The sequence below is a fragment of the Loxodonta africana genome, chromosome 2 (genome assembly GCF_030014295.1).
Source record: "Loxodonta africana isolate mLoxAfr1 chromosome 2, mLoxAfr1.hap2, whole genome shotgun sequence".
Lineage (NCBI taxonomy): Eukaryota > Metazoa > Chordata > Mammalia > Proboscidea > Elephantidae > Loxodonta > Loxodonta africana.
In genome coordinates this window covers 201,394,373-201,420,551 of record NC_087343.1, presented here as the reverse complement: position 1 = coordinate 201,420,551, position 26,179 = coordinate 201,394,373, and the positions used below count along the sequence as shown (strand labels likewise).

The 26,179-nt window shown below is 47.0% G+C and overlaps 1 protein-coding gene across 5 annotated transcripts in view; it reads left to right on the top strand.

Moving 5' to 3' along the window:
• The first annotated feature begins 14,000 nt into the window (after positions 1-14,000).
• TBC1D9B (TBC1 domain family member 9B) overlaps positions 14,001-26,179 on the top strand; it is a 42,649-nt gene continuing 30,470 nt past the window's right edge. For all 5 annotated transcript variants that reach the window (XM_010593261.3, XM_010593254.3, XM_003404705.4 and 2 more), the window contains exons 1-3: positions 14,001-14,133; positions 17,612-17,722; positions 21,577-21,695. In XM_010593261.3, the coding sequence (XP_010591563.1) occupies positions 14,016-14,133; positions 17,612-17,722; positions 21,577-21,695 (348 nt within the window). In that variant the 5' untranslated portion in view covers positions 14,001-14,015. The remainder of the gene's footprint in view (positions 14,134-17,611; positions 17,723-21,576; positions 21,696-26,179) is intronic.

The following is a 26,179-nucleotide window of genomic DNA, read 5'->3' as shown; positions in this document are numbered from 1 at the left end:
AAGTGAGCAAGTGGGTACATGCATACTCAACTCTTCTTCTGCCCTGCTCTGGGCAAGGGGAGGGAGGAAAGGGCCTCGCGGGGGGGGGATGCACATGTAGTCATAGCTCCGTTGCCCCTTGCTGGGCAGGACAAAGGATGGTGTAGTCCGCAGCTCCTCTGCCCCTTGCTGGGTGGAATAAAGGATAGATTCAATCCTGGCGGATGCACTGTTGCACATACAGTGGTGTTGCCTCATGTCAGGCAAGGGGAGGAAGGAAGGGGCTGTGGAGGATGCACGCATATTGCATCTCCTCAGCCCCTCCTCAAGCAGGTTAAGAGATAGAGTCATATATGGCGGGTGCCATGCTCAGAGGTGCTTCCTCCCATCAGGCAAGGGGAGGGAAGAAGAAGCTGCTGGAGGATGCACGTGCGGTCGCATATCCTCTGCTCCTCACTGGGTGGGTTAAGGGAGAGGGTTGCACCTGGCAAATACAAGTGCAGTGGTGTCACCTTGTGTCAGTTGGTGGGGAGGGAGGAAGGGGCTGTGGTGGGTTGTGCACACAGCCACAGTTCCTCTGCCCCTTGCTGCGCAGGTTAAGGGAGAAAGTCACGCCCAGTGGTTGAGCTCACAGAAGTGCCACCATGTGGTGGATGAGGGGAGGGAAGAAGGGGCTACGGGGGTATGCCTGCACAGTCATGGCTCTTCTGCCTCTCACTGGGCAGGTTAAGGGATGGAGTCACACCTGGCGGTTGCACCCACAGAAGTGCTTCCTTGCACCAGATAGGGGGAAGGAGGAGGGAGCAGGCAGTGAGCTCTCTCACCATCCCGCTGCTGCTGTCCTCTGCCTGGCCCTCAGGGCAGGGAGTAGGTGGCAAGCGGGCATACACATGGGGGCACACCCAGTCTTGCTGTCAGGTGGACAAAGAGGAGTAGTGAACTAGTGAACGGGGTTGGCTGAGGTGGGGGGAGAGGATATGCTCATGTTATGGGTCCCCCAGTCAGAGAAAGCATTTGGGATATGGAGCCCTCTTCCGCCCCTGATCAGGAGGTTGGAGTGTAGGGGAGTGCATCCCTTCAGCTAGGATATGTAGGTGCCATGGCACCTTATGTCCGCTGCAGCCAGTGAGTGGGACCTGTCCTCCCTTGAGTGTGAGGAAAGGGACCGCCCAAGAACCAGTTGGGTGGGAGAGCTTCCGCCGACACTGCAAGTCCACCACCTCGTGCATGCGCTCACTCTCTGGGGTCAAGGTCCGCCACTCTTGAGTATCTCCAGTTCCGGATCTGGCACCCACCCTTGTTTCTGCTTCTTTCCGTATGTGTCTAAAGAGGTTTCTCTATCCGCTTTGAGAAAGTCGTGAAATTGCCTTGTTGTTTTATTCACCCAACTTCGCTGCTGGCTTTGTCCTAAATTAGCTGCAGCAGCCAGGACAGCTGGCTGAGCTCTACTGTTCTGTTACTCCTTTTTCATTGCTGCCCTTATTTCTTCCAGTCAGTATTCAGTTCAGTCCTTACTTTCTTTTTTGATGTTTAGGGTTCCTGGATTTTTATCTGCTTCTGTTTTCTTGGTTTTTTTTTTTTTGTGTGTGTGCAGGGGGACGTTATAGTGCCTGTGACTAACATCTTGGCTCTGTCCCTTCCGGAGATTATTCTTAACACTTGTGGAATTAATTAAACCCTGTAAAGTTATAGCCTTAATATGAATAAGAACTTTAAAATACATTATGAGAGCCTTGAAGCCACAGCCCCCAGTCTGCCTACCCCAGAGCTAATGGAGGTTCAGCCCAGAACAGGTTTTCAGACTGGGGGTAGGGTACATGGAGGAAGTTCACCATATGATCATGTGTCCCTAGGAAGAAGTCTTAAAATTTGAAAGCAGAGTCTTTGTAATAGCACCAGGAAGCTGTAGAGCTTCAGTAATTAATCTTGTGATCCTGAGTGTTGGAATTTACACCTTTAAAGTGTGCTTAAATTGGAGGAGGCCTGCGTTCTTCTCATTTCTCTCATGATAAGCACCCGAAATGAAGGAGATATTTGAGAAAATGTGATGCCCCAAAGGAAATCTGCACTTCTTCCTCCAAGCCATGTGGGAAATGTAGACCTGATGACCTAGTAAGTCTATTTTTCTTGTTCCTTTTTCAGGTGGCCATTTCTTTCATCGAAACTCTTTGTCCCCTCGGAGTCTGGTGTATGAGAGTGAATTCTCCACGATCGAACCTTCTTTGGACATGTATGATGAGAACAAAACCTGATTTTAAAAAATGGGCTGTTGGGGGTCACTTCTTTTGTGATTTGGTTTATGATCACCTTTCTTATTTTGTATTCTCCTGTCAGCTTCTGTTTCGGAAGAATGGCAGCGCTTTCCAAGTACAGGTTGGGTCGTGGGGCTAAATTGCAGAGTTCCCCCAATGTGGGCCTTTGAGAACAGCATCATTGCCCAGGTGAGCCTCGCAGCACAGAAGACCCACCCAAAGCTGGCCCTGAATGCTCCTGGCTGTTTCCAGAGAAGAGGCGGGGCCAGGGGTTAATGTTGCAGACATTGTCTCTTGAATGATAACCATAACGTGCTCTTCTGGGTAGGTGTGAAGTTGGAGTTTTAAAAGTCCTTTTTGTGATCCCTACTTAGTGCATACTAAAGCCTGCCCGGTGAAGCTTCTTATTGATGCAGAAGATCACAAGCTGCTGCCGCTTGACATGCTCCATACTTTCCTCTGCCTCTTATTTTCTTACTGTTAAAAGGCCTCATTCTAAAGGGAGTTGAGAGAAAGCAGTGCCGTCTGCGTCTCCTTGGAGACTCTGGCCCAGTTTCCTGCCAGAGCACCACCAGGAAGAAACAGCAGTGTTGGGGCTGGGGGCTGGGCATGGGGGAGGGTAGTCATCTGCGCTGTCGTTTTCCAGCCTCCATTGTTGAGCATGACGTATGGTGGCCAGTGCATTTACAACCCCTAAAATACTGAAGGCTTCCCTGTGCCCTTAGCCTGTGGACTTGTTCTGTGAGGAGGTGGCACCCAGAGCCCAGTCAGGTAGCCCCTCTGGGGACACTGATCTCATGGACAATGACCAGCAGGTCAAAATCAAAACAATTTTGAATTTTTTATGGTGAAGATAAAGCCACCTTCATGCCATTAGATGCCAGATAAGCACCTCTCTTCAGTTTGCACTGGCCCAGCCCAGTCGCCTCCTGCCAGCAACAGCATGAAGAAGGCACAGGAGGATCAGCAGCCAGGTGTACAGACAGACGTGGAGGGCGCAGCCTGGTGGACATCAGGGACACACATTGTCTTTCCACACATCTCAGATGGCAGCAAGTTAACGACTTCAAGAGAAATGCTTATCTTACGAGGAACTGCCAACACTGAACCATGATGAATAAATTTGTAAAACAAATCTAAGCACCTTTTTTGCTAAAGGACATGCCATAGTTTAGTCTGCTTCTCCTTATTAACGTGAGTTATATAGATGTGTGAATGCTTTGAGGTCCTTGTTATGAGAATAGAGACTTCAGTCTCTTTATGCCTGGACTTAAATTTGACAGCAAACCAAGCAGACAGATGAATCCCCTGCCTTGTTATTTTTTGACTCCGTGGAACATAAATTTGAAGTGAACACTTGCATCCTTCCACGTGCGGCTTTTCCTCTTTAACAGTGTCTTTTCTTGTAACATGTGCTCCAGGATTATCTTCCTCAGACTCAGGTGTGCCTGACACAGAAACTCTCAGAGGTCTGGGATGGTCACAGCCTTTAAGAAGGTCACCAGGGAGTGAGTAGCAGCATTTTATTTTTAATAATTTGAGATTGGGACAGTGCAGATTTTTAAGGTCTTAGCAGCTTTTTCTTTCCACCTTTTACCAAGGGCTTTTTGTTTGTTTCCTTTTTATAGTCTTTGTACTATAAAAATATTTTTGATAAACAGTTTGGACAGCACATCATTCAGAAAGACAAGTTTGCCCTCCCTGGGTTTGCAGTGAGAAAACACGTCTCCAGGAGGTTAGAACTGTCTGCAGGGTTGCTGACCTGCACCTGCCCTGTGTTTGGTTTGGCTCATCTGACCAGTAAGATAACTGGGTCTGATTATGCCCATGTTGTTCACAGCATGACCTTGTTTTCCTGAACCAAAATGCACCTCCCATTATTGTAGCATTTTCTTCTGATTTGTATAGTACAAAGGCGTATACATCAAATTCCTGTCAAGACAGTTTATTTACTGAAAATAATAAAATTACTTGAGAAAAAGTTAAAAAAAAAAAAAAAGGCATTCACTGTAGAATTACCAGGAAGGCATTTCTTACAGGGGAATTTACTCAGAGCAGTGCTTCAGGTCCCCGCTTGACACCCTTTTCCTGAAAAATTGGGGCTGCCTCCCTGTGTAACTACAGAATGGCCTTTGTTAGGAGTGGCACTGACTTCTCCATGAAGGTCATATACTTGAGGAGTAGAGAAGATGGCATTATTTATCCCAAATAACAATTGTCTCTTTACTAGCCGCTGTGCTGAGGGGAAATCCTCCACTGAGCCACCCCTGGGGCCTTGGAGCGGAGGTGGGGGGTGGGACCCTGTCACTGAGAAGCTTGAAGTTTGTGGAGCAGAGTTTATTGACAAATGCAAGCATGCTTGGGGGTGTGGAGAGACACTGCTTCCGCAATGTATTAGCATCTCAGTTGCTGTAAGCCTTATCGCCAGCAGTGGTTATTAGCCAGGAAATGTATGATAACCTCTAATTGTTTTCTTGGGGGGAAAAAATCTATTTGAAGAAAGGAAGAGGCAGAAGAGCAAGCTACTTACATTGCATACCTGCCTCTGGCCAGCCAGTGGCTGGGCCTGCAGTGTTCTTCAGGCATTGCCATCCCTGTGGCAGTTGCTGTCCCTCAGTGGACTGCTCTGAACTATTTGTCTCAGCCCCTTCTGCCCTGGCCCCAGGCCTTTGCCCCCTCCCCAAGGCAGAGCAGGATGCACTCAGAGGGGCCTGTAGCAGGCAGAAGCAGCAGCTGGAAATTGGACTGTGACAGTTAAAATGCAAATAATTAAGATTTGGTGATTTTTAACTTCTAAGGGAAGGGCTGCCCAGCCCTCCTTTCAAAGAGGAGAGGTGGTTGGCCAGACCACAGCAAAGGGATCAGCAGTAGGAGGGGCTGGGCTTGATGCCAGGGCTGACAGCCTCTGTCCCCACTGGGAAGTGAGGCTGAAAGCAGCCTCTCAGAAGACCAGCACTGCCACTCAGTGGCTAAACACCTTGCAAGGGTCCCACTTTTGAAGACAGGCTCCATCTGACCAGGGCTCCATGGTCACCCTCAGGCCTAATCCTCAGCACTTCTCCTGATCACCAGTTTGGACACCGGCTGAGACTGTATCTGCCGTCTGCCCTGAGGATGCAGCAGAAAGTTTAAACAAAACACAGTGACAAAATTTAGATAACTCCATCCTTGTATGGGCTTTGTAAGCTCCTCTCATGTTCTTTTTGCCTCTCACATCCAATTCTCTCATTGATCTCATGTAAAATGAAACTGGTTTTAATTGAACAAAATCAAAATGTTCTCTTAGTATTAACTTTTTATTATTGTTTAGGCGGAGGTTTAATTCTTTAGGCAAGGAGGTGATATTAATGCCAAGTGTCACCTTGACAAGTGACTGCTGCTTATAAATGTCATGAATCAAAACATGGATTTCCAGGAAATTGGCTTTAAAAAACAAAGTAAGATTAGAAAATCAGTAAGCCTTTATTAAGTTCTCACTGTGTACCAAGCACACTAGGAGTTCAGATGAATCTGACGATCAATAAGATTTTGGCTATTATAGAAAACTGGAACATTAAACAGCCACCTGGGATACGAGGCCAAATGAACTAGGGTGAGTTTTGAAGAGGGTGATTTCCCAAGGCATTGCAGCCATAGAAAGGCCCCAAAGGACCTATTGGAGTGAAGACAGCAGGAAGAGCCTGAGACTGGAAGGACCATAAGGGCAGACATTAGGCCAGGAGGCTTGGGTTTTGCTTCCTGGGCAGGGACAGGCTTCTGCAGTAGGGAGGGCACACTCTTCCAATCTTTTTGGAAAGAGTGAGGTAAGGATGAGAGGCCAGGTAGGTGACTCCAAAGCCTTGGGTCTGGGGCCTGTCTTAGGGACCCCGCAAAGAAGAAGCATTGCACTGCTAGAGCCCCCAACACTGGGGCTGACTGAAAATAGAAAAGGAGTACATCGGGACTGAAGTGGAAGCCCAGGTTTCTAGGCCCAGGAAGACAAGTGACAAAGGAGAGCCCTTGTGGGAGCACTTTAGGGCTGTGAACTGGCAGGGTCTCTAGAGGAAGGTATGGAGATGCAGCCCTGAATCTCAGGACAGAAGTTACATGGGGGCCAGGTGGTCAGAGCATGGCTCCCTATGCATCAGAATTCCTGGGAAGCTGCTTTTAAATGTACGTGCCATCCAGACCTACTGAAGTAGTCTCTGTGCAATTATAGTCCCCCCTTTTTCAGATGGGCCAATCTTCATTAGTGTGTTTCTTTCCATCTCTCTCTCTGTCACACACACGTATGTACACACATGCACACAGGTAGGTACACAGGCACACACTTGCACACACACATGTTGAAGTTAGACTCCCCAGTGGGTGTGCAGCCAGGCGTGGTCCATCTGTTCAGATGAGGCCGGAAATCAGAGTGGGGCTGAAATTGCCCAGTGACATGAGCACTGGGCTTGGGATAAAGTCCTAGGGAACACCAACATTGAAGGGAGGGACAGAAGGAGCTACTGCAGGCAACCGGTGTGGAAAAACTGTTGAGCATAGTTCCTTTAAGAAAGGTGATACTCAACAGTGGTGCCAGAAGCCAACTGGCTCTCACTTATTCTCCCATATTCAGAGAGTCATCCAGAAAGAGTTTAATATGACTAAACTCAACATTTTCTGTCCTATAGGGTCGCTATGAGTTGGAATCGACTCGACAGCACTGGGTTCTGGGCAAACTCAACATTTGCCCCCATTCTGAGGGAGTGTGGGGAGATAACCAGCTGTGCATGTGAGTAAGGGAACATTGTCACAGGATGACAGACTCCCACAGCTTAAAATAAGTATCTTCTGTTCCCAGATTCCATTGAGGGTGATTGTTACAAATGAGGTGTGTCTACTTCTGTCTTTCATCTTGGCCTTGTTGGACAGTCATTCCAAATCATCGACACATCCTGGTTTTAGCCCATTTGGAAAAGGATGAATCTGTTGAGTATGCACACTTACATGGTATCTTTATATATGGTTAAGATCACTTCAGAAGCACTGGGAAAACACCCTCTATACTTTAAGCATTGAAACATCAGGACAAATGCAGAGAGAAGCTGACAGAGAGTAAGATGCCTGTGTTTGCTGGGTGGACTTGTGCTTTCCTTACTATCAGACACAGCAGGGACAGCAAGCCACGCAGAAGCCAAAGGGCCTATGCTGGGGAAGGAGGATCTTCTCTCATAGAAGCCATGTCCCTGACTGGCAGACCCCTTGCCTTTCTGGCCCTCCATGTCCCCAGGTCACACAGGCCTCCCAACGACTCAGTAAGGGGCCTGAGGTTGGGGTCAGGAGACCCCTGGTGGCTGTGGAGCTCCTCTGGGGCATTGGGGAGTTGGAAGGTTTACCTTCCTTCTGAATGTCCTGGAAGATCCCAACAAACTTAGCCTTGGAGAAGAGAGAATGGGTGGGTTTCTAGCAGAAGTGGGGATAAGAGTAGTCACCTGTGTGTTTCCAGAGCTGCTGATCTCTCCAGCCTTCAGGAACTGTGGAGGGAAAGGGCTGCCACCAGCCTCAGCTGCTGGAAGAATGGTGCTTCTACACCCACGGCTTGGCTGTTATGGTCCCAAGACCTGGGGGCCATCCAGCCTGTGCTCCAGGATTATCTGGCATTTCCTTCTTGCAGTTCACCCTTGCTCAAGCCATTTTTTCTGTTTTCTAGGCTCTGATTTGGCGAAGAAGGAAATTGCTTTATGATAAAAAAAAAAAAAAAAAACTTTGCACTTCATGCAACTTGAGTATAAATAAGACTTTCAGAAGGATTCAGTGCTGCTGGAGTTGCCCAGACCTCTCTGCCCTGGGCTTTCTTAGTTCCTCGTGTTAAATCTTCCGCATGCGCATACCACCGAAGACAGAAGCTTGAGGTAGCACACCCCCAGTTTACAGCCTGAAAGGACTGACTTCCTCAGAAACAGCAAGCCCTGGGAAAGCATTGCTGGCAGCCCAGAGGCAGCTGCAAAAGCTTGTGTGCTTGAGCCGAGGGTGGCCATCTAGCTCAGAAGTGAGCACCTTCATAAACCACACAGCTTCCTGCTAAACTCAGAGCTGGGGAATATCATTAGCATACTTTCTCTGCTGCCAAAACCAAATCTGTTGCTGTGGAGTCAATTCCAACTCATAGTGACCCTATAGGACGGAGTAGAACCGGCCATAGGGTTTCCAAGGCTATAATCTTTGCAGAAGCAGATTGTCAGATCTTTTCTCCCATGGAGCAGCTGGTGGGTTTGAACAGCAGATCTTTTGGTTAGCAGCTGAGTGTTTTAAGCACCACGCCACAAGGGCTCTTTTTCCTCAGCTCCAAAAAAAAAAAAAAAAACTCTAAGGGACCCTTAATCCCCTGGGACACAGCTTCCTGACGTGGGATGAAGCGACTCATCTCCCTCTTGAGCAGTAAGGAAGGGCGGGTTGATCACCTAGTAAACCTGATTCAGCCTTACCCCTCTCAGAGGATTAACACCTTTTCTATCCACCTCTCTTTACAGAAAACTATAGTTATAGATGATTGTTCTGAGCTATTTGTTAGAAATTTAGCCCAATGTGAAATTAATTCTAATTTGCTTTCAGGATTGTCCTTCATCCACATAAGTTCATTTACAGTATGTGATTTTAAAGTAGGTACTGTGTGATATTAAAGGAGTGCTCTAGTGAGGTACTGAACAGACATGTTTGTTAAAAAAAAAAAAAAAAAAAAGGTCGGGGGGGTGCCTATAACCATCCCAGGCCATTGCTTTTCGTTCAGTTCAGTAAGCTCTTCTCACAGTAGAAAAGTTAATGCCAGTTGACTGGCCAGCCAAGCTGTGTGCACCATGTCACTAGATGTGTCCTGATTCCAAGTTTCCTTGCACTATTGCTAGGGTGTCCAGCTTGAGATGACACCTGCTGCCCTGAAGAGAAGGAGGATTATCTCCCTTCATCCTCCCTGACCGTCCAGGGCTGACCTGCTGGCCCAGTAGGAGAAGGGGCTCTATTGGTTGGTGCTTGGGGCCAGAATCTGGTCTCTTAAGTCAAGAATGGGAAGAAGGATCTATCTCTAAGAGAACTTGACAAATGTGATCACAGAAATAGGAAAAACTCCAAGCTAGGAAACAGTTTGGAGTATAGTGAAACATCATCACCTAGTAGAAAAAACCTGTTTCTGTAAGACAAGGCATTGGTCCAAAGCCTAGGCCACATACATCACGATTGTTTCTGACCCTCAGTAGCTTTTGTACTCATAGAAAATACTAAAGTTACCCCTTTCATATTTAGGTCACTCAAAGAGCTTCTCTTACTCTGGGTTACTGCTAACTATGCACAATGTCTCAGAGGATGGCATACAAAAATATTTTTCTAACAATAGCATAGCTAATTTGGGGCGGGGGAGGCTTGGGATATTCCTAAATGTGACAATTGACTTGAGGGATGAAAGGAAAACTATGCATTTGAATTTCAGTTCACCGTTGGATAGCTTGTTCCAGAAAGAACACACATCAAATATTCAAGAAGCAAAATTGGTAATTAGTTTAATTTGGAGGCTCACTATCGGGGCAGTTGACTTGTCTAGAAAACTAACACTTGCAAGTAGACTGTGACAATCAGATCTTACAAACACTTTGAAATATTCTGGACAGCATAACTCCTAGGTCAACATGGTTGATGTAAGTATAATTAAGTAGTGAACTTGTATGCTGATAGTGTATACCTGTATGTGTGGGTTTTGCTAATATAGCCATTTCAATAAAAACCTATTGAAAAAGCTGTTCTGGCCACGTGGAGTACTGTTGGTGGTAATGTGTATCAGTGAGGACTCTTTTGGTTGCAAGTGACAGAAAACCCAACCAAAACTGGGTTAAGCAAAAGCAGAATGTATTGGCTCACCAAAGCCAAAAATGCCCAGGGGCAGGTATGTCGCGATTTGGCCTTCAAACATTGACACCAGGACGCATTTCCCAGCTTTGCTTCCTGCCATTGTCAGGCTCAGAGTAATGGGAGCCCCATCAGCACAAGAGGGGGCCTGCTTCTCCAGGAGAGAGCTCGAAATGGCATCTCCTTGACTCTGTTCGGCTTCGTCGGAGGCACCTGGTCATAACTGACCCACCCCCGATGTTCACAGAGGTGGGATGCACTGATTGCCTAGCCGGGACGGGCTCCACTTCTGTAGCCTAGGAGTGCAGTTAGCGTGACCTGGAAGACAGGAGCTGCGAGTTCTAAGATGAGGTTCCCACACAAAATCACACTGTACCTGAAGGGGAAGTGGATGTGAATGTTGGGGGGCAAAAGCAGCAAATGTCCATTACATGTAGAAAAGAGTAAGAGTTGGTGCCAGAAAGGCCAGGAGGTTAGTACCACCTTTGCCACATACTCTCGTGAACTTGGCAAATCATTTCACCTCTCTGGATTTCAGTTTTATCATCTCTAAAATAGAGATCGTAAGATACCTACCTAATAAAGTTTTTAGAGGGGTTAAATTTAAAGTAATATAAGAAGTAGACTTAATATATCTGATAATGGTCTTGTATCTGAAATACATAAAGAACTCTTAAAAGCAAAAAGAAAAATAGCCCAATTTAAAAATAGGGAAAGGATTTGAATAGACATTTCTCCAAAGAAGATATACAAATGACCAACAAGCACATGAAAAGATGCTCATCAAAATCATTCATTAGGGAAATGGAAATCAAAACCACAGTGAGATATCACTTCACACCCATTAGGATGACTGTAATTAAAAGGACAGATAATAACAAGAGTTGACTGGGATATGGAGAAACTGCCACCCTCATACATCGCTGGTGGAAATGTGAAATGGTGCAGCTACTTTGGAGAACAGTTTGGCACTTCTTCAAAAAAGTTCAACATAGAATTATCCTATGACCCAGCAACTCCACTTCTAAGTATATACCCAAGAGAATAGAAAACAACGTTCATTCAAAAACTTGGACACAAATATTCAGAGCAGCTTTGTTCATAATAGCCAAAAAGTGTAAACAACTGAAATGTCTATCAAATGATGAATGGATAAATAAAATGGTATATCCACACAATGGAATATCATGCAGCAATTAAAAAGGAAAGACTAGTCACTGGAAAAGGGCACGTCATGGTTGGTAAGGTAGAGATCAGCGAAAATGAGAGAAACTCTCAATGGGAATAGATCAACCCAATAACCACAACAATTCACTCAAACACACCAGTGTTCATGAAGATGGCACAGATCTGCGTAGTGTTTCTTTCCATTATAAATAAGGTCACTATGAGTCAGAGCTACTCCACAGCAAGTAACAACAACAATTATTGTTAGGTGCTGTCGAGTCACTTCCAACCCATAGCAACCGTATGTAGAACAGAACAAAATCCTGCCTGGTCCTGCACCGTCTTCATGATCATTGCTGTGTTTGAGCCCATTCTTTGTACAACCTGACAAATATACTGAAAACCACTCAATTGCTTTTAAATGGTGGATTTCATGGTATGTAAATTGCATCTCAAAAAAATAAAAAAAGGAATAATGCTTATGTTGAGGAATGGTCTGTCTAAGCCTCCCATCCAGACTGCCTAATTAAAGGCCTTGGGCCAGAGCATTCTCTGATAAGGAGGCTAGAAATTGGGTCACCTTCTCTCTCCCAGTTCTTTCCCTTACCAGAGCAGCCTTCCCCTTGTTTTGGGCACACAATATCTTTCTCTGTCTCTTGCACATGCAGGGGCACCATACAGCATCTGGCCACCCCGACTTCTGTATGTTTCTGGCAGGGAGGGAACTGGGTCTCTTGTGCCCTGGCATGAGTGGAGGAACCTGCCAGATTGTAGAAGCTGGTCTGGAGGAATGGACTGAAGGGGAAATGGACTCTGCAAGGCCAAACATGAGCGCCCTCATGTGGTCTCCTAGTTCACTACCATTTACTGAGCCATTTTTATGTAAGCCCCTGGCTTGTAGCCACTGTTTTCCACCACCATTATAAAACCTCTGCCCTCCCACTGCAGGGGGCACAGAGATCTGCTTTGGTCCTGTGGCCAGCCCAGACTCACCTCCTATGTAAGTCTCCCTAATAAACCCTTTTCCTGCCACCCTGGAGTTGCCTGCCTCTTTCTTTGGTCTCTCTCAGCGTCCTCCATTTTTTGAGGCAAATTTCACATTACTGATCCATGCCTGGACAGCTTAGCACATCCTAGGTGCTCAATAAATGTTTGTTCTTTTTATTCATATAAAGAATCGTTCTCAAAGGGTGATCTCCAGGCTAGCAGCATCACTGTTATCTGGGAACTTGTTACAAATGCAAATACTGTGCAGCAGTCTGTGTTTCAACAAGCTCTCCGTGTATTTCTGATACGCACTAAAGTTTGAGGACCACTGGAATGAAGGAACAAGATAACCTTTTACTTCCTTTCAGAGTGTTAGCAAGAACTTACAAATTCTTGAGGGTAGATTTCTCTCAGAGCACAATGACATTATCCGTTTAAGCTTCCAAGGTCTTAAAGAAAATCGGCCTCTGCGTCTTGAAAGTTGATTCAGTCTCAGGCAACATTTCAGAGGACTGTGGTCACTTTAAGGAGCCCTGGTGGTGCAGCGGTTAAAGCACTTGGCTGCTTACTGAAAGGTTGGCGGTTCAAGAAGCCATTCTGTGAGAGAAAGATGTGGCGGTCTGCCTCCGTAAACATTTACATCCTGGGAAACCCTGTGGGATAGTTCTACACTGTCATACAGGGTCACTATGAGTTGGAATCGACTGGACGGCAATGATTTGTTTTTTTGGTTTGGTGGTCACTCCAGTTGTCATCCACGTAGCCACCGTTTTATACCTACATCTCTGTTAGGATTCTTGAATGCAAATGACGGAAACCCAACTCAAAACCTCTTTAAGCCTGCCTAGAATGATTCTAATGTGCCCCCCTTCCCTGTGCCCTCCTGCCAGATCCTGGTGGGTGCACACGCCGCGACACCGCATCCCAACTGGCCTGGGACAGCCCAGGTTAGTGTTTGTTTTCCTAGTCGGAATAGTTAACAGCACACCCTGTCCTTCAAAAGTGTCAGTCTCTGGACTGTAAGGTGTTCAGGCTCCCGACAAGGCAGCACTGGAATCCGAACCCTCAACCAGAACAGAACCCTCCACTGTCCCAGGGCTGGCCCTGTCCCCACCCCGAAGCCGCCCAGCCTCGGTGTCTCCATCTGTCATGTGAGGGGACTACACTCAAATACACTTATTTCTGAGGAAACTGCCAACCCCAGGGCTTCCCAAAAACCTGTCTCTGCTCCTCAAGGTTTCAAGTTTAAGCCTGTCATAATTCTAAGAACCATCAAATCATCTAACCCTTTTCCAAGCTGCCCTTTGCAATGTTAACAGGCTACTGTGTTGTACTCCACAATCAGAAAAAAAGTATCTCCAAAAGCTATTGCTTTACATTTTTTCCCAAACCCTGGAAGTGTTTTCACGTAACGCCAGAGGCCCTGCTTTCCGCACAACCAGTTCCTCCGGTCTCTCTAGCCATTCTGGGCGGAGAGGCCCACGGCATTGGGACTAGACCACTCAGTGGAGGCGAGGCCTGAGCGCTGGGCCCTCGGAAGAGAGGGGAGGCGGACACTATCGGCCCCGGGCGGCGGGCCTCGCCAGCGAGTCCTGAGGCTCCGGGATTGGACGGGGCCCGACAGGCGTCCGGTGTGGGTCGGGCCAGCCAGGGGGCACCGCCCCGCGCTACGCTCACCCTGCCGGCCCCGCCCCGCCCGGCTCAGCGCGGCGCTGCGCGGCGACGGCAGCGGGCGTTTGCGTCTGGCGGGCCTCGTCTCGGTGCGAGCGGCCCGCGATGTGGCTGGGCCCGGAGGAGGTGCTGGGGGCCAACGCGCTGTGGGTGACGGAGCGCGCCAACCCCTTCTTCGTGCTGCAGCGACGCCGCGGCCACGGCAAGGGCGGTGGCCTCACGGGTGAGCGGCCGCGCGGCAGCCGGGCCTGGGGCGAGGGCCGGGCCGGGACAGGACCGCCGGGACGGGCTGGGCTGGACCGCGGGCGAGCACGTCAGCACGGCGGGCGAGTGGGCGGGCGGGCTGGGTGCGCGAGGAAGGCGAGGGCGCACCGCAGGCTGCCCCGGGGGCTGGGCTGCCCCTCCGACCCCGATGCGGCCCGGGGGAGGGGCTGGCAGCGGCCTCTGCCCAGACTCTGCCCCCTTGAGCTTTTCGTGCCTGGCCGAGGCGGGCGTGAGGTGCACGGCGTCCTCCAGTGGGATTTCATCGCTGAAAGTCAGCGAGATCTCCCTGTCCTTTTTTCTCCACTCCTCAGTTTCACCACTTGCCACAATGAATGAAGTGACAAGAGCAAACGTTTTCTTTTGCCCCCTTCTTCCTTCCCACCTCACCAAGGAATCGCCCTGTAAGCAAGACCAGAGGTCCCTGATTTGCCCCCATCTTCCACCTTCTCCTCACTACTTTACCTGCTCCTTGGTGCCTTCAGAGTTTCGGCCTTGACAGTCGCCAGGATGCGGTGTGCGGGCCAAGGTGCCCTTTGCACGTCGTGGGGCTCCATTTACACAGGATGAGACTGGGCTTGGAGGTGTGCGGCATGGGGGCTGTTGGATCCAAGGAACGATGTTGTCCGAGGCCCCTCTTTCGGGGGTCTGCGTCGTGCGCCTCTGCTCCAGGCAGTGCAGAGATGAGTCAGGCACAGACCTGCCCTCAGAGAGACACCGGTGCCCAGAGAGTAAAACGGCCATGGCACTGTGTAGCACAAGCAGGGTCTCCTAACCGCGCCCTGTCAGTCGCTGTGGAAGTGTTCTGTAAAGTCCCATACACTGTGTTTTAAAAGGATGAGCTCAGTCAGCTGGGAGAAGTTGGAAGCCTCACATTGGGTCATTTAAGATCTGAGATGTTGTGACACCCTTGCCTGTAAGACGGAGGTTGGGCAGCCACATAAATGCATCAAGTGGCTGATGGGGACTGTGGCCAGCTGGGGTACACGTGGCCTGCCCGGGGGCGGGGTCAGCCATTCCTCGGGGTTGCTGATTGTTCCTGTACAAGAATGTGGGGCCAGTGTTGCCAGGTCATCCAATTTATCAAAAGAATCTCCTGTGATATGCCCTGATTTTAAATGTGAGCACCTAATGTAGCCCTGCCAGATACAGACAGAGCTGTCCTACTGTGAGCCACTTGCCACACCTCTTAATGTGGAAGAGGCTATACTATCCCCAGGAAACTCAGTGTTCCTTCCCTTCAGTGCTCTGGGCTCTGCACTTAACTGGGCCTCTACCAATCATGGAGCTAGGGCTGGACCTTCCTCCTGAACCAAGCTGTTCTATGGTGGTTAGACGGCCCCTTTGGAGAGACCAGTGGTCAGCATTGGAAGCTGCTTCAAGCCTGCTTTGGAAAGTGGAGGTGCCAGGTGCATGGTGCCTTTTGTTATGCCAAGGTCCAATGCATCATTGGCCAGTGTGTGTTGAGCCCTTGTCCTGGGCTAGGCACATTTTCATAGGTCATCTCAGTGGATGGGTGGGTGCTGGCACAGGTGTGGCCAGGCTTCGAAATGCACCCTTCTTGATGCAGAGAAGCCTTCCTTGTTCTTCTCCTTTGTGCCTCACTCATCTCTTTCTGTCCCCGAGACTGAGCCTTCAGGGTCCCTCCTTCAGGGAACGATTCCTTGAGCCCCCTGCCTTCCCCCACCCCATCTCACCATGCCTCCCTCTGCTTGACCTTCCTTATGCTTTCATAGGTCTCTTGGCCTCCTGAAGACTCTCCTGGGAATGGAACAGTTAATTCTGTGGTTTTATTCAAGTTTGCCTTGTTAAGACAGATGTCAACTTGGATTTTTCATTAAAGGGTCTAAGTATAACAAGATGGTCTGCCCATTGAAAAGCTTTTCAAATTTTGCAACATAGATATGCCAACAGCTTCCCAATAAAATTTCCAAGACTAGAAGAATAACTCCAACACAGTGAAAAAATTTATTCCAAACACTTTTAAAGCTCGACTATGCCATTTTGGAAACCCTGGTGGCGTAGTGGTTAAGTGCTACGGCTGCTAACCAAGGGTCAGCAGTTCGAATCCTCCCGGTGCTCCTTGGAAGCTCTTTGGGGCAGTTCTGCTCTGTCCTATAGGGTCGCTATGAGTCGGAATCAACTCGACGGTACTGGGTTTGGTTTTGTTTTTTGTATGCCATTTTAACTGCATTGTAAAAAAATATAAACAATGTAGAGAGACATTTTAGAACATTTCAGTAAAACTAAAGAAATTACAGACTCCTGATTTGGATATATGTGAAGAGTACTTTCTCTTGTAGTTGTTAATTTTATTTATTAAAGACTAGAGAAAAAAATCAAATTAAAAATTAACAGAATATGAAAAAAGTGTTGAAGTCAACTAATAAAATCAATAGGAAGTATTCTGACATCAACAGGAAAGTGAAAAAAAGATATTTTCAGATCATAGCAAAAACAGCACTTTATTAAAAGAAAAATTTCAAGTAGGAACAATGAACAGGTTTTGAGATTGCTTGATAATTCAGTGAAGAGAACTGAATCAGACAAACACAATGGTAGAAGATATGTATTCCCACTGATCCGTCAGCAAATAGTGACACTGAAAAAGTTAGCACTTGCCACCACAAACTGGTTAACGTGGCATCAGTCCAAAGGGTCTGTGTGAGGAGGAGGAAAATTTATAATGCCCTAAAACGCTTCAGCTCAGAGATAAAAAAAAAAAAAAAACTGGGTCAATATTTTCCCAAATTTCACAGTTCTCAAAATGTACATGTTCTTCTCGGTCATGACTTTTGAGGCTGAAAGAAACTTCCCCAAACTTTCAGTGAGAGAAAATTGTGGTCCTGTGGCAGAAGCAAGACTACCTCATCATTCTGTTCTCTATGTGGAAAATGATGTTATAAAAAAATCATTGTCTTATGAAGAAGCAATGAGAGTACACAGCCAAAAATTCAGGGGCAAAACGTATTTTAAGAGCTGTGTGTCTGGCAGTTAGTAAAAAATACCATGTTATTTTTCTGGATTTGGGAATGTTTGTGGTCTTGCTTGCTTGTTTTTAATTTTGAATTTGTTGTACTTTCTCATTGTAAAGAAATACTCATTTTCAAACTTAATTTTGTACTTTTCTTAAAGAGTGCCTTCCAAAATTGTTAAAGCTGTGGGTTTGTAAAACCTGGATCTCCCCTTGCCTGCAGGTGTTTCTGAGTGAGGAGCAGAAGCAGAAACTTCCAGGAAGAAGTAGGGAGAGCTTTTTTGGTAGTGACTAGACCCAGGCTGAAGGCGTCTGAGGAAAAAGAAGTCATTTGACTGAAGGGGTGATTCAGGATGTCTGTCTTTCTCTCCTGGGTTAGGACATATAGGGCAGTGTCCCACACCAGGGGCCTCTTTCAGCTGGGTGCCCACTGACCTTTCCTGACCCCCTCTCTGCCTACTTCCAGGTCTTCTCGTCGGCACCCTGGATGTGGTGTTGGACTCCAGCGCCCGCGTGGCCCCTTACCGCATTCTGCACCAGACCCAGGACTCGCAAGTCTACTGGACTGTGGCTTGCGGTAGGTGCTGGGGTCATGAGTAGGCAGGGACTTCCAGAAGAGGCGGGCATCTGGGAGGTAGGGATCCCTGAGCTGGGGTCACTTACTGAGAACCTGTGCTGCCACAGCACATGTCCATTGAGACAGCACAGCTCACACCCACAGGAGGGATGCGGAAAGAGCCATCATTTTCAGCCTAGGAAGGCAGCCCTGGTATTCACAGGTACAGGGCAGATGCAGGAAAGTTCTGGAAACCTGCGTGCCTCCCTGCATGCTCAGCTGGGATTTCTGTAGTGCCCACCCTTCCTCAAGGTAGATAGGTGTCCCACTAAGAGGGAGTACACCCACCCTTCCGGAGAGTTGGGGAGGAAGTCCCCTTTTGGTTAGTCAAGGGGGCTCTAATAAAATAGCAGTAATAGCCACCACGCAGACAGCACTCCCTGTGTGCTAGGCACTTAGGTGAACCTCCCAGCAACTCCTGAAAGTAGAATTTACCCATTTCGGAAACTGAGGAAACCGTGGCACAGAGGGATTATGGAACTGCCCAAGGTCAGACAGAGCTCAAGTCCAGGCCCAGTAACCCCTGTGCTGTTCCAGAAGCCTCAGTGTCACTGGCCTCTGGGCGAATGATTTGCCTTTGGGGCCTGTGAAGAGGTGATGAGACTCAAACATTGGTAGAGCTTGTAGCTGGACTCCAGCTCAAGGGACTTGAGTAAAGCACAGGGTAGCAGCAACCTGGGAACAGCCTCGGCTGACTGGGGTGTATTCATTCAGGCCTGGCCGAGCAAGTGCACGGTATCTGCCATCCTATTGGGCACCCTGAGCCCAGGTGTCCTTTCCCCTTTGTGTAATGGGTAATTGAAGGCTTAGAGAGGTGAGTTTGCACAAAGCCAAGCCTGGTAGGCCCCAGATCTGCTACTTTCAGAGCCTGCGTGGCATGCCTGGGATAGCAAGCAGACCTGTGGGGGTAGCCCAGAGGGGGGCTGTCCCCCCGATTGGGGACGGGGAAGTCGGTGTGTGCCTGGACCACAAGGAGGTGCCTCACTCTGAAACTGGCCCTGGGGATGGTCACCTCTGTCTACATGAGGAGCAGATGGGGAGGGGGCAGTGGCAGCAAGGCATTCCCTCTGTAGGAGAAAGAAGAGTGGGCATCCCTCTGACCAGCAGCAGACCTGGCCCCAGGCTAGAGGCCCAGCCACACCAAGAAGCCCAAGTCTTTAGCCTCCTGGCTCACATGCTGACCTCCTTCCACTCCTACTGGACTCACAGCCCCAGCCCTGGTTCAGGTCTTCCCCTCCCCTGCAACACATCTACCTGTGCCTCCCTCTCCAACAGCTGGGCCCCAGGAGCCGCTCTTCAAAACCCAGACATGCCTGCTGGCCCCTGCCCAATGAATCCTGCACTCCTAAGCTTGGCATTTAAGGATTTCCAGGGGCCTGGCACTGCCTATGTTTCTGACCTGTCTCCCCAGCTCATACCCTGGTCTCAGGCAGACCAGACCACCTGAGGGGCATGAATTTCCCAGCCACACTGCCCTGACTGGTGAGCATGCAGAGTCCTGAGGCATGAAGGCCATCCTCATCCTCCTGACCTGTTCCTTCTGCTCTGTTGAGACGCCGCCCAATGTCACCTTGTGTAAAACCTTCCCAGATCCCCAGACCCACACCCTGCCTTCCTACTCCTCTAGAGTTTATATGTCTCTGCCAGCACTTTCACTCCTTGCGTCTCACATTAGACCAGGAGTTCCCTGAGGGCAGGGGTAGGCTCTGCAGCCAGATAGCCTGGGGTTGGTCACTTCCTACCTGTGTAACCTTGGGCAAGTTACTTAACCTCTCTGTGCCTCGGCTTCATCCCGTAAAATGAAAATAATGGTACCTGCCTTTGAGATGTTCTAAGGGTTAAGATAATCATGAAATGTTAGGAACACAAAATGTAGCGCTTAATAATTAGTTATTATATTTTTATTATGACTTCCCAGCACCTAGCATAGCAATGCCATAGTTTAAGTGTTTCCTTAGTAGTAAATGAAGATTGAGTTACTTTTAACTACTAATTATTTTAAATGCACGTGTATAAATATTTATAATTAAAGTGCAGACAGACCCACACAGCAGTGTGGGCAAAATTTCTTGTTTGTAGCTTGCCAAAAACGTATGTGTGTACAAGAAAATGAGACAGAGTTGCAGCGTGTGAAAATTTAACTTCCGAATTCAAACATGGGTTTTGGCAGAGAGAGAGAAATCTCTCCCCAACTACCAGCCAGACCTTGACCACCAGGCACCAGGGGGAGGCAGCCATGAAAGAAATGCAAAGGAAAATGAAAAAAAAAAAAAGGCTATTGATGGATGATTTAAGAGATTTTCAGTGCTAATTTTGATTGGCAATTGTGACTCACTGTAAATTGTATGTGAGTCAGGATTTAATAGTTTTCACGTGGGCACCCTCCCCTTGGCCAGTTGGGAGAGGATCTTCCTGTGGAATTTTTTGTTAGGGTGATGAGCTGCTTGAGCCAAGGTAAAGAAAAAACAAATGAACCCTAACAAGGACCATGGGGCTGTACAGAATAGATGCCAGGGGCTGATGGAGATGGCAGGTCCGACCTGGCCTGGCCTGGCAGGCATCGAAGTGGATGGTCAGGACATCAGGGTGGTGCTCAGGGCTGGCAGTCAGGGTGTCGGCGCGGGTGGTCAGAGCTGCAGTCTGGGCTAAGTCATCAGCGCGGCGGAAATGTTGCCAGACAGAGAGGGTGGGGTGGTAAGGAGTCAGGTCCCCAGTTCACATGCCTGCCTTCAGCAGTCGTGTTGACCTTGTTGCTCTGCAAAGGCTCCCTCCGAGCCCAGTCTGTGGCCTTACTGGGCATCATGTGAACGACTTGGCTTTCTGGTCACTCCCAGCCCGTGGACCGTCCCTCCCCAGTACAGCTGGAGATGGGTGCAGGATACCGTTCTTTTTCTGATTCTCATGTTCTTTCATTCAGAAAACAGTGCTTGTCTGCAGAGCCCATGCCAGACACATGCAAAATGGCATGGGGCGCTGGAGGGTAGGAGGAAGCTGGGCCAGGTAGAAAACATCCCTGGTCACTTTGCTTCCCGCCTCAGGCTCCTTTCTCAATTCCTGGATGGGAAGAGAGAAGACAGCGGCCTTGTAGAGTCTGGTAGAGACTTCTCATGTCCACAGGGACCCCAGCTACGTGGCGCAGACACAAGGAGAGAGGACCAGCCAGGAAAGGCTGAAGGGGTCAGGGAGGGATTTCCTGGAGGAGGCAGGAGCGGGCGGGAATGCAAGCCAGGATGGGGAGGAGGAGCATTGCAGGTGAAGGCCTGAGCTGGCACACCTGGCTTTAGAAAGATGGACGATAGCCACCTGCCCACCCAGCAGGAAGCCAGCACCAGGGGCCTGGAGTCCTGCAGGAAGTTCCAGTTGGTATCCTGGACACCTGAGTCCTCAGGAGAGGGCCAGAATCATATAAACCAAGTTTGATTGTGTCTGAGTAAGCACAGATAGTCTTTCAGCTCAAAGAAAAATCTATGTAAGTAAGCAGCTTGCAGGTGCTTAAACTATTTCTGGGATGACACGTAGGAATCTAATGACAGCGTTCACTCCTGGGGCTGGGGAGTAATGGAAGCTTCACTTTCCTGGTTGGTGAATCTCTGCAGTTCAGCCTGAATTTTATTTTTTGGTTTTTTACCAAGACCATTTATTACTTTTGTGATCTATGTAACATTTAAGAAGAAAAAGAGTAAGTACCTGGAAGATTCTAGGCATTTGACTATAGCAAATGAGGTCACCCATTTAATCTCTCTTCTTTTAATTTATGTTTAAAGCCTGATGATTGTATGATTTTCCTTTTCTTTACTTCACCAAACCTCCCCTAGGTTCTTCTCGCAAAGAGATCACGAAACACTGGGAATGGCTGGAAAATAACTTGCTCCAGACACTCTCCATCTTTGACAATGAGGAAGATATCACCACCTTTATCAAGGGCAAGATACACGTAAGATTTCCATTCAGTGCGCAGTGATCGTTCCCCTTCTCTGGCAGTGTTCATGTAGGTCATCTTATTTAATGTTTGAAATAGCCATTGTGTACATTTCACCTCCATTTTGCAGAGGTGGAAGCTGAGGTTGAGTTCCCATTCACTGGAGGTGCTCAGTAGAGGCTGGGAGAGCCCCTTAGAAGTAAAGGGGACAGTTGAACTCTGCCCATGAAGGTCCTTTCTTATCCCAACCAGCCACTGTGTTCTGGCTAAAGCTTAGCTTGAAGTTTTTATTCTTTGCAGAGTGTCTTAGAACAAATATCCAGATACGCAACTCTGTTTACCTATTCTTTGACTAATAGAGCAAGAAGCTGGAAAGGATAGGATATTTTGGGGTGTATTTGTATTATAAAACTAGCAATTTTAAATGCGCATGGCCTTTGGCCCAGCAATTCAGTTCCTTGGAATATACCCCACAGTAGATTCATGTGTGCAAAATGGCATGTGTGTATCAGGGTGTTCTCTTGTAGCACTATATTAGCAAGAAGATGAAACAGTGTCTCCTGTTACATGATAAGAGAGGAAAGTGGCTGTTCTCGTCTCTGAAAAATGAGAGTACTAATACTTTGCTAATATTTCTTGAGTACTCTCTGTATACTTGGAGTCCCTGGGTAGTGTAAACAGCTCATTGGAGGTTCAAGTCCACCCAGATGCACCTTGGAAGAAAGGCCTGGTGATCTCCTTCAAAAAAATCAGCCAATGAAAGCCGTATGGAACACAGTTCTACTCTGACACACTTGGGGTCGCCAGGAGTTGAAATTGACTCGACAGCAACTGGTTTGGGTTTTTTGATTCTGTATGCTTACTGTGCTAAGCACTTCATATCCAAGGCACTGGCTAAGTCACATATGGTATGCTTAGCTGAATATTTTGCAGCCATCAAAATAATGATTATGACAGTTATGTTTTTGTTAGGTGCCATCAAGTCGGTTCTGACTCATAGTGACCTCACATACAGCAGAAGGAAACACTACCCTGTATCGCGCCATCCTCACATTTGTTGTTATGCTTGAGCCCATTGTTACAGCCACTGTGTGAGTCCATCTCGTTGATGGTCTTTCTCTTTTCACTGACCCTCTACTTTATCAACAAGCATGATGTCCTCCAGGGACTGGTCCCTCCTGATAATATCCAGAGACATGAGACAAATTCTTGCCATCCTTCTAAGGAACATTCTGGCTGTACTTCTTCCAAGACAGATTTGTTTGTTCTTCTGGCAGACCATGGTATATTCAATATTCTTCACCAGCACCACAATTCAAATGTGTCAACTCTTCGGTCTTCCTTGTTCATTGTCCAGCTTTTGTATGCACATGAGGTGATTGAAAATACCACGGCTTAGGTCAGGCACATCTTAGTCCTTAGTCCTCAAAGTGACATCTTTGCTTAACACTTTATTAAAGAGGTCTTTTGCAGTAGATTTACCCAATGCATCCTTTGGTTTCTTGACAGCTGCTTCCATGGGCATTGATTATGGATCCAAGTAAAACGAAATCCTTGACAACTTCAGTCTTTTCTCCATTTATCATGATATTGATTATTGGTCCCGTTACGGGGACTTTTGTTTTCTTTATGTTGAGGTGTAATCTATACTTAAGGCTGTAGTCTTTCGTCTTCATCAGTGAGTACTTCAAGTCCTCTTAACTTCCAGTAGGCAAGGTTGTGTCATCTGCATATTGCATGTTGTTAATGAGTCTTACTCTCACCCTGTTCCTTCATATAGTTCTTCTTCATATAGTCCAGCTTCTCAGATTATTTGCTCAGCATACAGATTGAATAGGTATGGTGAAAGCATACAACCTGCGCACACCTTTCCTGATTTTAAACCATGCAGTTTCACCTTGTTCTGTTCGAATGACTGCCTCTTGGTCTATGTACAGGTTCCTCTTGAGCACAGTTAAGTGTTCTGAAATTTCCATTCTTCACAATGTTGTCCATAGTTTGTTATGATCCACACAGTCAAATGCCTTTCAGCCAGGATCCATCTGACATCAGCAGTGATATCCATCATTCCACATCCTCCTCTGAATCCGGCATGAATTTCTGGCAGTTCCCTGTACTGCTGCAACCACTTTTGAAGATCTTCAGAAAAATTTTACTTTTGTATGATTTAATGATATTGTTTGATAATTTCCACATTCTGTTGGATCACCTTTCTTTGGAATGGGCACAAATATGGATCTCTTCCAGTTGTCTGCTCAGGAAGCTGTCTTCCACATGTCTTGATGTAGATGACTGAGCACCTCCAGTGCTGCATCTGTTTGTTGAAACATCTCAATTGGTATTCCGTCATTTCCTAGAGCCTCGTTTTTTGCCACTCCCTTCAGTCCAGCTTGGACTTCTTCCTTCGGTACCATCGATTCTTGATCATACGCTACTCCTGAAATGGTGGAACGTCGACCATTTCTTTTTGTTTCAGTAACTGTTTTACTTCCATCTTCTTTTGATGCTTCTAGTGCCGTTTGATATTTTGCCCATAGAATCCTTCAGCATTGCAACTCAGGGCTTGAATTTTCCGTCAGTTCTTTCAGCTTGAGAAATGTCAAGTGTGTTCTTCCCTTTTGGTTTTCTAACTTCCAGGTCTTTACACATTTCAGTATAGTACTTTCTCTTCTCAAGCTGCCCTTTTTGAAATCTTCTGTTCACCTCTTTTACTTTATCATTTCTTCCATTCGCTTTAGCTACCCTGTGTTCGAGAGCAAGTTTCAGAGTCTCTTCTGACATCCATTTTGGTTTTCTTTCTTTGCTGTCTTTTTAATGACCTTTTGCTTTTTTCATGTGTGATGTCTTTGATGTCATTCCACAATTCATCTGGTTTTCAGTCATCAGTGTTCAATGCGTCAAATGTATTCTTGAGATGGTCTCCAAATTCAGGTGGAATACACTCAAGGTCGTATTTTGTCTCTTGTGGACTTGCTCTAATTTTCTTTGGCTTCAACTTGAACTTGCATATGAACAATTGATGGTCTTTCCACAGTAGGCTCCTGGCCTTGTTCTGATTGATGATATCAAGCTACTCCATCTCTTTCCACAAATGTATTGATTCGATTCCTGTGTGTTCCGTCTGGCAAGGTCCATGTGTATGGTCACCGTTTATGTTGTTGAAAAAAGGTATTTGCAATGAAGAAGTCATTGGTTTTGCAAAATTCTATCACCCAAGTTTCTATGACAGTTATTTCACTGCGTAAAAACATACTACGATACGTAGGTTGTTTCCTCTTTTGAGGATAATCAGCACTGGAATGAACATTTATCTGAGTCTATATGTGCGGTTTTACTTTCTGCTAGATTATTGCCTTAGATTAGATTTCTGGGAGGGTCAGAGTTTCATGGTGCAAAGCTGCTTTGGGCAAACTCTTGTGGATTCATTATACCAGAACTTTGTAGACCGGATGAGATGCGCCAAGAGTCTCTGCTCTTCTGTACGTATTTGGGGGCCAGAGACAGCCCTGTGTTGCCAGAAGCTCCATGAAAACAGGCAGAGAGGGCAGAGGTAAGCCTCTACTCTTCTGGAGAGCAAGTTGGGCAGTAGGCGTTATAATACAATAATAGTGGTACTCTTGAGTTCTAAGCCCAGACAAACTAATCAACAAAACAAAACAGTTGTAAATGACTCAGGGGTCAGAGAAGACATGGAAATTAGAAAATACTTAAAACTGAATGACAATTGAAATACAGCTACATGTCAGAATTTGTGGGATGCAGCTGAAGCAGCACATAAAGGGGAATTTAAAGCCTTAAATCTTATAAAACAAGAAAAGGCGAAAATAGTGACCCAGGTGCCCAATTCAGTAAGTTAGAAAAAGAACTACAGTGAAACTGGGAAATTAGAAAGAAGGAAGTAATAAGGGGCAGAAATTGATTCCATAGAAAACAAAAGAACAGTAGAAAAGATTAGCAAATCCAAAAAGACGAATAATATAAACAAACCTGTGACAAGAGTGATCAAGGGAAGTAGAGACCTGAAATAAGGAATTTTGGAAATGAAATATGAGAAAAATGCAGGATTTTAAAAAAGCATTTTTTTTAAAGCTAATAAATTTTAAAATTTAGGCAAAACGGGTACTTGCCTAGAATCATGTATATTAGTTCTCTGTCGCTGCTGCTACAAATCACCATAAACTTAGTGTCTTCAGACAACACAAATTCCCTTACTGTTCTGGAGGTCTGAAGTCTGGAATGGCTCTCACTGGACCAAAATCAGGGTGTCAACAGGGCTGGTTCTTTGCAGAAGCTCTAGAAGAGAATCCATTTCTTGCCTTTTTCAGCTTCTGAAGGCCACCTGTATTCCTTGGCTCACAGCCCCTTCCTTTATCATCAAGGCCAGCAGCGTAACATCTTCAAATCAACCAATTTCTCTCTCATTCTGTTTCACATCCCCTTCTCTGACCCTGCTGCCTCCCTCTTTTAAGAACCTGTGATAATTTTTTTTTTTTTACTGT